The 13076-nt window shown below is 42.6% G+C and overlaps 1 protein-coding gene across 14 annotated transcripts in view; it reads right to left on the bottom strand.

Annotated features, from left to right (window-relative positions):
* TMCC1 (transmembrane and coiled-coil domain family 1) overlaps positions 1 to 13076 on the bottom strand; it is a 131142-nt gene that overhangs the window by 38534 nt on the left and 79532 nt on the right. The window contains exon 1 of one of the 14 annotated variants that reach the window (XM_082768107.1): positions 5134 to 5279. The exons of 12 other annotated variants lie outside the window; for them this stretch is intronic. In XM_082768107.1, the coding sequence (XP_082624233.1) occupies positions 5134 to 5259 (126 nt within the window). In that variant the 5' untranslated portion in view covers positions 5260 to 5279. Of the gene's footprint in view, positions 1 to 910; positions 1086 to 5133; positions 5280 to 13076 lie in introns of those variants that run through there. One more of the 14 variants, XM_082768110.1, reaches the window with a different exon arrangement.

The following is a 13076-nucleotide window of genomic DNA, read 5'->3' as shown; positions in this document are numbered from 1 at the left end:
CTGTGAGGCAAAGGAATTATTGTGGCATTAGCTATTATCGTTTAAATGAAGCAGATGATTTGAAGCACATGATTTACACGATCAACCAAAATCTTCTGTGAAACTAGGATACTCAGGCAGACATTCAAAAGAGTGCGTTTCTGTCTTGAAGAACAGTTTCATAGAACTGCTTTAATATTACAATAAAACACAATAATTTAATGCTAATAAGATTTTAAACAATATTAAAAATTGATTTTAGCCATGCATTTCCTCTGCTCTTCACTTTCCTTACTGGTCATTAAATCCGTACACTGCACCCTCTGACAAATTCTCGGCATGCTGTGCTGTTTGTGACAAATTCAAGAATGCTTTGCAGAGGACTACCACGAGGAAGCTGGACCTCAAAGCTCCCTGGAAGAAATCACTTACCATAACTGGAAAAGCTCTAACCACAGGCTCAAATGACACGGACTTCTTGTCTTAATAATCTCTTCTAATCATGAAACCATTCAAACTGCAGCTTCTTTGTGTTCATGGGGAATCTGCCACCATGAAATCTTCACCCACCCAGTAAGAACAGAACAAATATTTAAACAGCACATCAGCAGTGCAAACGGTTTTCCTTGTTTTAATACCGAGCCTAAGCTAGGAAGCAAACATTGTTTACTACAGAGCAACAGCAGAGAAAAAAAATTAATACAGTATCACAAGAGGACAGACAGAAGACACTTGATTTCATTCCTCCAGTGTTGCAACAGTCAGCAGCTAGTGAACTGAATTTTAAAAAGCAAACTCCAGCAGCAGCAACTAACAAAAACGCTGAACGTAGGCACTCACTGATGACCCAGGGCTCTACCTACCAAACTAGCCATATTCACAGCTCTAACACCACCAACACCCCAGAAAGGAGGAAAGCCCCAAGACGTACTCTTTCTGAGGCAGGCAGCGAGCCCTCCATGCTGGGTGCGAAGCGAAGGAAGCATGCAGTCTAACCCCAGCACCGCTCCGCCGGCCGAACATGCTGTACCGCAGAGTTACGTTAGCAGAGACTGGCTCCAGCCCTGCTAGGCTGAATTCTGCCCTGACAAAGCAGGATCTTGTAATATGAAGCAGCAGTACCCTGGGTGTGTTGGCAGAAGCCCTGAATGCATGTTTGAGAAAGCAACAGCAACTCCAAGCAAGTGAGGCATGAATGCACTGCAGAAGAGTTACTGAGCCCGCTAAAAATACTTCACCACTGACCCCGTCAGGAACACATCTGAAGTGAGTCTTGCTCTCTGAAAAACAGCAAAACCAAAAAGGAAAATACATGTAGCTGACAATGGTCTTAGAAGTTTAATTTAAAAAACAACAAAAAAAAGTAGTCTTGAGCAGAAAAACGCGTTATACTTCCTTCAAACAGGAATGCTGCTCGGTTTAATAACATTTTAAAGTTTTCCTAGAATTCTGGGCAAGTTGTAATCTCAAAATCTGAAACCTGCAACACAAGGTTGCTCAGGCTCCTTTTGCAATTTAAAGAGCTAATTGATAACAAATTCGAACCTGCATGCTTGAAGACAGTGTGGAAGCCTTGAGACTTACCTGGCCCCAGGAGAGGCAAATGAAACATTATCACCCTGCTGCTGCAATCCACACAGTTCCCATTAGTTAGGGATGGTCAGAAAAAAAAGTAGAAGGAACTGAGCAACTGGAAACATGGCTGAAATACACACACATCTGCTCTCCGTCCTTGCCTGGTGGGACGGGCAGTGAAGCACTTCTGAGACACGTGTCGGGAGCCTTCCTCCCGCCTTGGGAAGGAAAGATCCCAAGCAGTTCTGACAGTGTGAATGAGCCCTTTGGGGAAAATATAACAAGATGAGGCTTTTATTTTGTTTTGAGTAAGCACAGCAAGCTTACCCTGTATGTTTTAGGAGACAGTTAGGTAGCAAGAAAAGTAATCCTTCTGGGGAAGGAGAGCTGAGCAAAGTTCCTCCACAGATTACTGCTCTGCAGTAAGACTGCAACATTTACCATCACCTTAAAAAGACAGCTACTTTTAAGAAATGTTAATTTATTCACCAGGCATGTTTTCACATGGGTTATGTTGGCTGCTAATGAGCTTGGTTGTCTGTACCTTATTCATTCAAAGCAAGCAAAGGTGGATATTACATTTAATAGATATACTGTATACTTCCCTTGTCATTTTTTTGGATGACAAACATGGATAATCTACATTAGGATATTCTCAGGACTTCTAGTATATTTACTTAGTAGTAGTTTATGATGCTCCTATTTTAAAGGAGAGTCTGCTCTATTAAAGACTGTTCCAAGAGTGTCCTATGAGGACTCAGACGCAGACATCAATACACCAGTTATTCCCACCAACCCAATTTCTGCTTTCGTTGAACAGCCCTGCAAAAAGTAGCATGAGTAAGGGCCCTTGTTTAAGGAGAGGAAAATGACACAGGTGCAAGAAAAAAGAAAGAGATGCAAGAACTGCAGAAGTATTTTTAAAAATTGAGAGCAACAAAAAATGGTCTTAAAAATGAGTGTAGTGTTCCTCCTTCCACCCCACCCTCAATGTCAGAAAAGAAGCTTGCCTTTTTTTTGACTTAAGGGTTACATCACTTGGGTTTACAATTTTGGGAGATAAACACATTTCAAGTTTAGCCAGTGAGCACGCCTTTTTTCTTACAGCATTTCCTGCCAACAGATAAGTAACTGCAGTCATTTTAAAAGGGAATCTCATCCGATCTTCTCGCTCAGCGAGCGCATAGTTTTAGAACTGGCATGCTCTAAATTCAGGCCAAGAGTGTGAACCTTTGCAGCAGCCACTGCAGTGGGATTGATGATGATAATTCTGTAATACTCCAGAATTATCACATTATTCCTTTCCCTCAATGTGCTTTAAGAAGAGTCCTTTCCAGTGCTTCATTAAAAAAGAAAAATAGATCAAAGTTCCAGTTGTCTCAGTCTGAGTAAAATTAAAGCATGTTCTGATAATCTGTAACAATGAATTATGGAAGCTTTGGTATACCTCAGATTGCTACATTTCTAAGGTTTACTGTATTAGTGCACTGATCCCAACACACATTAGTTCATTGTTACTCTCATTTTACAGTAGAGGCTCTACCTAGCATTTGGCATTGATGACTGCCCAGACAGATGAGGTAACATCACACCTGGGCCATAACAACCTCCACAGGTAAGGCTACTGCTCCAAACAGTTGGCTGAGCAGCACTAGCAGCTGCACGGAGTTGCACCAGAGCACCGCAAGGCCAGCCAGACGGCTGCAAGCACTGCCTGCTGGCACTCACGCCCTGCTTGGCCCGCCCTGGCTGCTGCATACGCGCACGAATGCCCTCAGCACATGCTTTGGGAGTCAAAGGTTTTGTGGCTGCACAGCAGTGCTATGAAAAAAGAAAAGGAAAAAGAAAACAAAATGACAACAGTGAACCAAACAAAAACAAAACAAAACTAACAAAAAAACTCAACACCAAAAATGCCCAAATCAGCCAAAGCTAACCAAAGCAAAATTTGCTAATATGGGAATTAGTTTATTTTGCTCACAGCCACTTCCAGAGTCACTCACTGATTTTTCAGTAAAATTATGTTGGTTAACTAAACAGTGAAAGCAGAGCATTTTTCATTAACCCAGCTTATTTTGACTAATGCTTGGGAGTTAAAAGAGGAGTCAAAGTTGCACAGCAAATTCCAGCAAAAGCACTAAATCCACTTTCCAGCTGTATAAACTGAGGCATCCATCTATGAAAAGGAGCCTCAAACAAACAGAACAGCAGTGTACAACAAAGCAGCAATGTACCAAAGAGCAGGACTCTGAGTCCAGCCTACTAATTGTACCAACTCTAACTGCTTAACAACTCTACTTACTTATAAACCTTGCCTCAAAGTAGACAATAAAAGTTTTCTGAAAGCACCTAGATGTTTTCTGCTTCCCAAGTGGAGTTTTTTCCACACATTTTTAATGAAAACTGTCACTGATTAACTGAAGACAGCTCAGCTTTGTTGTAAGACAACAAACAGTATACACAGAAGATCACACAAACCTCACCCAGAAGATAGTCAGAAGTAGTGCATGAAAATACCATCTCAGAAGCAACTCCGCAGAATAATTGCAGAAGAGTGCCTCGTTGTTAAAAATACAAGTAATTTCTTCTACATTGACAGATGGAGTTTCAGTCAAAATATCTACACAGCTACTTCAATAATTAAGAGTTGCTTCTCCATGGCATAACAAAATACCTAATGTAATTTAATGTCCTTTCTATATGATGTGATATAAACACTGTTTGTTAATCTTCAGCAATTAAATAGAAAAAAAAGTTTATAGTACTGTGCAGCAAGCCTCTAGCTGAAACACTACCAAGGCTGCCAAGGTATCAATACCATTCACTACACACAAGCTATTTAATCTTTCAGGTAATTACCTCCTGGAACAGACCAGTGGTTTGATCTAGAAATCAGGTTTACCCAGAAGGAAGCAGAAGAAATTCTAGACTGGTAATCCTCGTTAACCTGAAAAATGTGGCTAGACAGAGTGACAACTAGTAGCTGATGTACAATGACATTAAAATATATCTATATATATTAAAAATACATATTTTTATATAAAATATACATATATTTTATATAAAAATACAGTTTTAAGAGCATTTTTATATGAAAAATAGCTTTAAGAGCAACATGTAAAATGCAATGTTTTCAGAGTCACATAGACCCTGCATTTCATGCACACTGCTTGTATTTTACAGTCAACACCCAGCTGGATGCTGTTGTGGACAACCTGCTTTAGCTGCTCTGGCTTTGGGACTAAACAGCTTCCAGAGGTCCCTTCCAACTTCAATGATTCTGCAATTCTGTAACTTTTGGAATGCTTTTAAAAATCTTTAGTATACATAGTTTTGGATCTACTGCCAAATGAATCAGGCCACCAGATCATCATTTGCCAACAAGAAATTATTCTGACCTTGCACAAATAATGTCTACACAGCATAATTTACTGTGAAGGAAACAATCTTACCGAACTGAGGAATCTGTTGTAAAGTGACATCAGATGGGAGGCAGTGCGAACCAGCTCCTTGTGGAGCTGCTTGTGACATTCAATTGTATGGCAGTATTTCAGTGGTATGGAATAGCTATCATCTCACCTGTGATCCCACCTTGTCTCTGGAGGAGATATTAAATGACTGCTCAGGTGGCAAATCACCAAGTCCCAGACAGGCGGAGGTGGGCAGGGACCTCTGGGTCCCTCTGGTCTCCCCCTGCACCACCATGGCCACCCCAAGCAAGGTGCCCAGGCCCACGTCACGCGGCTACTTCAGACTCCCAAGGAGGAGACCCCGCAGCCTCTGGGCAGCCCGTGCCAGGGCTCCGGCTCCCAACCAGCCCAGCGGTGCCTCCTGGTGCTCAGGTGGAGCCTCTGGTGCTCCAGGCTGTGCCCACTGCCCCTTGCCTGGGCGCCAGGCACCGCCGAGCGCAGCCAGGCTCCCTCCAGGCGTTCACAGACACGGGGGAGCCTTCCCTGAGCCTCCTCTTCTGCAGGCCGGGCAGTCCCAAACGGCAGCGTTACAGCTAAATGCTGCCTTCACGTCACTCCGGTGCAGAGAACCTGCTGCTCTGTCCTCACACTGGGAATCGTCCTCCCCTTCCACACACAGCACAGGGCATTGATCCGGGAGATGTCCTGACAGGAGAGGCCCTGAGAAGGTCGCAGACCTCGGATCAGGTTCTTGCACTGACTGGCAGAACTGAACCGCCCGAACTTACGTCTTCAGGATACAGAGTATGCATATACAACCTGAAACAAATCTTAGCATTTTAAACACTTTTTCGCTCCAAATTTTGAAGTTAAATGATGTGTAAAATTTCCTCTTACCTTGCCTAAATGGTTAATTATAGAGCATTAATAAATAATTAAAAAAAGGACAAAGGTCACATTTTAGAAGGTCAGATCAACAAGACATCTTGAAACAAATACTATCAATAAAACTTGATAATGAAGGGCCAGGCAACGAGCAGGTAACAGCAGAATGACCCTTGAGAAACGTTCAAGAGTAATAGAAATTGTACATGAGATAACATATGACAAGAATTCATGAAGATGTTATCTAGAAACTACGTAACAGCCTGAACAATCCAGTTTAATGCACCTGAGTCAGCAAAATAAAAGCGTGCCAAATAAAGCACTGGTCATGTAAAGCTGCACAATTCCACTAATTGTCCATCATATGCCAGGCTGGTCAGAGCGTCTTGATTTCTACACCTAGACTGCATGTGTGTGGATGAGCTGGCACCTTCATCAGTCTCTTCTCCCCAGTTTTCCCCCAGCCTTACATTTTCTGTCCTTTACCAGCAGGAGAGCCATTTTCCTTCCAAAACCAAGTAGCCAGGTCCTGTGAGAACCAGCACCAGCTGCGAGGCTGCCCCTACAGGAGCACAGAGAGCCAAGCTCCCCTATCCCCACCAGGGCACATGATCTCCTTGGTAATCCAATCCTGAACAGCTGTCAGCAAGAACCTGATCCCAGTTCTGCGAGCATCCAGACAGCAGGGTGGATTACACAAGTAACTCAGTGAGCAACAGGGATGCAGATGATCAATGTCAGCAAAAAAACAGCTTACAAATTGTCCACAGTAACTGAATGCAAAGGCTTCTTTAGTTAAAAACAGAGAGGCATTAAAACGCATCCCACTACCATATTTTCACCAGTATATATACACATTTTAACCTAGCTAACACAGAAGGTTTAAAAACAAAACAAACAAACCAACCCAGCAAAAAACAAGCTCACGCCATCCAGCAACTCAACGATCAGCCTGAGTACCAGCAACACTCAGAGTACGACAGTGCATCTACTCCTGAAGGGCTACTAGGGAAACACAGCAGAACAAAAAATACTTTACTTTAAAGTCAGGTTTTCATATCAAGCTTTGCACTTCAAAATGGATATAATCATTTCACTCACTCGTGTGAAGCTGTCCAACCAAGGCAAGTTTGCATGGGCTTCTACTTCCACTACACACAAGTGTGGCATGCAGCACAGGCATAGACTGAACTAGACATTGGCAGGAGATTGTGCACAACACCATACGCTGGAGCATCCAAAAATGTGTTTGTCTTTTTAAATTAAATGCCAGATCAGTGAATCATCCCAAGCTAGCACAGGAGTTATAACCCTTTCCCTAAATAGATTATAGTAATGACTGAAGACAAACATAACAAGATACAAGTCTGCTCTATTTGTACCAGAACAGCAGAAGAGACTAATGTTCTTCTCACTCAGTTTGTTAACAATTCTAATTTTGAACTTTCTAATTTTTAAAATCTCTCTCTCTTTAAACATTTCAGATAAGCTTTATTACTGCAAAATAAGAAAGCAATAGAACTGGAAGACGAAATACTGGTCTAAATGGCACAAGGCTCTGTTAAATACTACCTGGAATATGTAATCAAATAGTACCAGAAAAGGAACAATACCTCCTCAAAGTATTGCTATGGGAGAGAGAAGGCAGAAAGAGCGTTTGGGCTGGAGGTGATGAAGAAAAATAAGGAAATAACTACACCTCTCCAAAATACATTAGGATGATAATCTGTCTCATTAACTACCCTCTGGAAGGCAGCTGAGTCCAACAGCCACAGAGAAAAACACCAAAACAGCGAGAGAAGGGAAGCAGACTGCTACAGTTATGAAAGCATGCTATGGTGGTGGACAATTGAGAATTCTTATTCAGTCTCTCTTGCCTGACACATCCAGTGTTTTCTGAGGCACGAGGGAGGGAAGATTTCCAGCTCAGACGATGAGGACATTGCGTTACAATAGCTCTCTCTGCAGTCAGTAGAGGACTTGAAGTGCAAAGGACTGTAGCAACAGGAACAGGAGTTGATCCATTCCAAGGAACTGCCACAGACAGCTACTTCATGACATTTAAAGTGTATTCTTCAGGTGCAAATTCATGCTAACTGAGGTCATGTCTTTAGATAGCAAGGAAACAAACACTGCAGAGAATTATTTGTAGCATGAACCTACCACAGCGTGGTTACTGGAGAAAGGCAAGGTGGGTGTGCCTGCAAATGGCTGCCCATTGGTTTTTACACTCATACCATGTATGAATCCACAACAATTTCACCCTTTGAACTGTAATTTTTCTTACTCAAGGTATAATTATTTTGCCAGACAAAAGGATTCTGAAAGAATAAATTTCAAAGTTTAACTAAAGACTCTCCAGTGCCACCTGGAGTAAGGTCCCTTTTCTACACTTTGAAGCAGCAATACCAAGTTCCACGTTCAGTGAGGAAATGAGATGATCTGTACGTCTATTATCTTAGGTTCAATGTTTGGGATACCCAAAAAACTTTTGTTAAAAATTTTTGGGGAGCCACTGTTTGTGCTCTTGGTTTGGCTACTCTAATACTGCAGAATTTCAAAGAGGAGATTTTTTTTTTTTTTTGCATGTGTAAACATCAGTGAAGTATATATTGAATTTTATGAATATTAAGCACAGTAATACAGTCCTGAATTATCTATCTTTAGTCTAAATTGCCCAGATACTACCACATCATGACTTTCCTTGGTATGGACCAAAGGGCTAGACAAAGCATGCATTTGGAAGTCCATTTATCAACTCTTTTTCCTTGTTACAGGCTAGAGTACTTAATATCCTACTTTCTCTTTTGTGGGAAGAAGAGCTCAGAGAATTTCAATACAAGTGCTAAATAAGCATACTCGAGCATAAATAAACAATTAATTACTTTCAAATTACTGTAGATTAGCTCAGATCTCCATGGTTCCACATTGCTTCCAACAATCCAAGAGTTAGGATAACAACATACAGAGGGGGTGCATCCTGAAGTTCATGTTTTGCTATTCTCAGTGTCAAGATACATTAAAAGAATGGCCTTAAGCATGCATTTGGTTATGTTAAAAATCAGCATGATTTAAATTATTATTATTCCTCCTGTTCCAACTACATTTCTTGTTTTCTTTTTAAACAGGATGTGTCCACCTACAATTAACTTTCAGCAGAGAGGGACAGGGAAAGAGAAACAGAAGGTGAGACATAACACAGGGCAGGAAGAAAACCACCAACCTTACCTAGCAGTAAGACACATTAATGCTACAAGGAATTTTCTGGAAACTGTAATAGCAAGCGTAGCTATCAGTGTATAGGTGGGTGCCCTGGTCTCATTTTCCCCTGCTAAAAAAAAATCCTCTATTTATAGGCTAAAAGGAAGAAAAGAAAAAGTCCTGTATCTGAATGTCACTGTACTCCACGCTGCAGATAGGGATCACATGTGACCCATGCAAGACCTTTTCTCTTTCAAAGCTCTGGGCTGTTTCAATCGACTGCATTACCACTAACAGCAATGCTGCGGTGGATTTGCCAGTTAGCCATTCAAAAGTCACTTAGCATATACGTTCTCTTCAAAGAGGACTGCTTCAGAAGTTACATGGCAAAGGCGGCACGAAGACCACCAGAGAACGCGTGTTTAACAGTCAAGGTACCACTGTGAAAAAGCAGTCCAACACGTAATGTCAAGAGTGACGATTTTTTTTGCTCTTGGAAATGGAAGAGGCAGCAGTATATTCATAACATTTAGACGAATACCAAGTCTTGCTCAGATTGTGTCTGAGCCATACTCATGTTAGCTTGCAGTTCCACGAGTGTACAAAAACAAGCTGCAGCCCACATGGAGCTTCTTAGCTGGGTACTGTTCGGAAGGAGAAGCAGTGGTAGGGGAATCTGCATGTGGGTTTGGTTGGTCTTCCAGATAACAGAACTGAGGAACAGCAAATTAAAGCCATTTGTTCAAGATCATAGAGGCACAGAACCCATGAGCTGCAGTTTCACAGTTTGTAGCTTCAACCACATCTGATTTCCAGAAGATGGGAAATGTGTGTCCACTGACCTACTCCAACATCCCTATGGCAGTTCCAGTCTGCTCTGGAGATTTTAACAGCTTAATTTCTGTTGGCAGATGCCACATGTGACTACATAACGTCTACCCACATTGTATTTCTGCCAGGCCTCTTCTGGCTTCTTTACCAAACCATTTCTTTTGCCCTCCCTCCTCCAGTTTCCCTTCCTGCACAGGACAGCAAGCATGGCGCTCCTACTTTTTCTCTGCACGCTTGGCACAGGGGCAAGACCACGCTCATTTGCAGCCGCACTTTGACACCTGCAAGGCAGCTAGAGCAAGGTCTGGCTACAGCTGCCAGTGCTGCAGGAAAAGCAGGAGGCCCTTCCCTCCCCGGTGCAGGCCATGGCCTCACGCTGAGCCCACGCAGCGTCTGCGGCAGGGGCTGAGCCCGGAGAAGGCAGTGCTCGTGCCAGCAGCACCTCTGGGAGCAAGGTGTCTTCAGTACTAGCCAGGAGCTCCTTGGTTCCCTGGGAAAGAAATCCAGGGACAAAGCAAACTGGGACGAGGAGAAGTGGGCTGGGGTAAGGTAGATGCCCACCAGCACATGCTGTATTTTTTTCTCCACCTTGCTTGAGGGACTGTAGTATTTTTCATAAGTCGCAACTCGTAACAGAAGCGTGTCGGTGCCCTGGACACCAACTCGATTCCAGCCCTCCCTCAGGCAGGGCGCCGATGCGAGCAGGATGGCAGCTCAGCGGCTCAGCCTGCTGCCGGCGTGCACCCGTGCGCGACCGAGGCCCCGCAGGTGGTGCCGCGGCCTGCAGCATGATTGTCACACCAGCATAGATGGAGAAATGGAGAAAATGAAGTTAATATGCTGTGGGAATTAATTATTAATGTGCAGATGGGATTTTTTTCTAAGCCGAATTCCTGATTCAAATAACAGTTGATCTCAGTGGCATCCAAATTGCATCTTAAGCTAAAACAAAACAAAACAAAAAAAACGCTTGCTTCTCTAGGTTTTTTTTCATGTCAATGTTGTTCAAAGCGTCCTGGAACTTAGACTACATTTTCAAACTAATTAATTTCTGTGTTCAAAAGACAAGATATCTCACCACATTTGAAGAAAGCATACTAAATTGTATACACAACCTTATTTATTGCATACCAACAAAAACTTCCATTGATTTAAAAATTACTTTACATCAATACGAACCAAGTTATTTAGTAGGAATCACCCCAATTTTCTCATCATGAATTTTGCAGGGAGACTGGTTTTAGAGCCTGGAAGACTTGTTTAAAAATGCAGGGAAAGAATCAATCCAAGAACAAAAGTAAAGTTGCAAGAATATGGTACTGGGATTAATGTTTTACTTACTGAAACATCTAAATCAGGTATTGAAATACAAAGTATTTTCTAAGACACAAACGATATGAAACCACATTTAAAAAATAATACACAAAAGCAATCAAGAAACTTCACTTGCAAGGTTCTGCTAATGCACGATTTTCATGGAACTAGCTTGTCTTCTCTTTAATTAAGAGCTAAAAACGTGGTAGAGGTTATGTACTTTTACACCAAAATAACAGGTAAGACACCTCAAAGAAGGCTGATGGGATGACTGACATCTACAACCCAGTAGTCAGGAAAACAGCCTGTTCTATCACCTGTTCATATTCTCGTAACTGAAATTTAAAAACCAAAACGGAACAAACGAGCAGCCCCCCGCCCCAGAGGTACAGCCGCCTGACAGAACCGCCCCAGTGGCAGCCCCGCTTGGGTTAGCTCTGCACTTCAGCCCGTGGCGCACCGCCTGCCCACTGCACCATCTGTTTGTTTTTCCCATGTATGTTTTATTTAGTAAGGAGTCTGAGAAGGGACAAGGAAACTGTTGTGAAGAAGAATTTCATTTTTCAGCCAACCTCTGAGTCAGACAGATGCTCCAACAGATTTCCTGAGACCCAGCAGCTCAGAAGCAACGCTGCATTCTCAGACAGTTGTAAACCATGTAATGCACAGTTCAGCAGATATTTGGAAGAAAGAAACAGCCCCAGCTTCTTACTACAAACAGCATTTTGACAGCTTGAGGAAGTTACTTTGGCACGCTGGACTCCCTTCAGTTTGTCAAACAGAACAGAAACTCTGACGTATTATTTATTCTGAGCTATGAAAGCTTTTGACCATTTTCCTGGGAACGCTTGGCTGCTGACCTTTTTATGACTGCAAGTGTCAGTGTATGCTCTCGAGCAGGCTTCTGCTGGTGCCCAACGGCTCCCCATAGCCCTGGCCGCTCCTGCAGGATCAGATCCAGCATTGGGGAGTGCCCAGCACACTGCATGGTGAGGAAAGTAGGATGTGAGTAGGGATGGGAAACGGACCCACGGTCGGCTCTTCTATAAACCAAGAGCTCCAGAGACCTGCTTTCTCATCCGTCTCTTCATGAAGCAAAAGCCGTGTTTATTTTGAATTACAGCTCAAAAGATAAAAGTCAGTTTAGTGGATGGATACCTCAAGGAGGAGCCTTATCACCTGTCAATTTATCTTACATGTAGCCCAAAATATGAAATTAGTGGTGTGAAAAGATACTCACACTCTTATTAGTTGATTCAGGTGCTCCAGCGCCACTTGTGGATGTGCGATACGATGATGTGATGGCCTGGTGCAAACAGAACTGCAACAATCAGCTCACCTGCACTAAACGTGGCCATCTCAGAGGATTGGCTTTGGGACACCTGAACAAACTTGATGTATTGAACAGGTGCACCCCACCACTGAAACACCCAAATCCTCATCTCACCAGCAAATCTCTACTCACCAGCATGTACAGTTCATCTTTGGTAAGAATCACTTTGGAGGCCATCGTCACATCCCCTGTCAAGACAGGGAACCCTGAAATGTATGTCACATAAATACTGAAAAGCTCACTCAATTTCCCTTGCTCCTATTATTTTGTTTTCCCTGAACTTCTAAGGCCTTCTTCCAGTGAGAAAAGCTTTTCTGAAAAGGACTAGTTTACATATGTGTTTTTATCAGTGACTGCCACATACAAATTAGAAAGATTTACAAAGTGAGAGCAAACTGTTCTCTGCCTGTGAAGAAATACTGGCTGACTTAACATGGGAAACTGTGAGGAGATGAACAAATACTGCATGAGCTTCAAGTCCTACAAAGGACCCCTAACGGTAACTTATTCAGAGTAAAGATGCCAACGCTTTTAATGCTTCCTTTGAT

Source organism: Aythya marila (genome assembly GCF_965140915.1).
Source record: "Aythya marila genome assembly, chromosome: 10".
NCBI classification, from domain to species: Eukaryota; Metazoa; Chordata; class Aves; order Anseriformes; family Anatidae; genus Aythya; species Aythya marila.
Note: the sequence above shows the minus strand (reverse complement) of the source record. Positions and strands in the feature narration are given on the sequence as shown.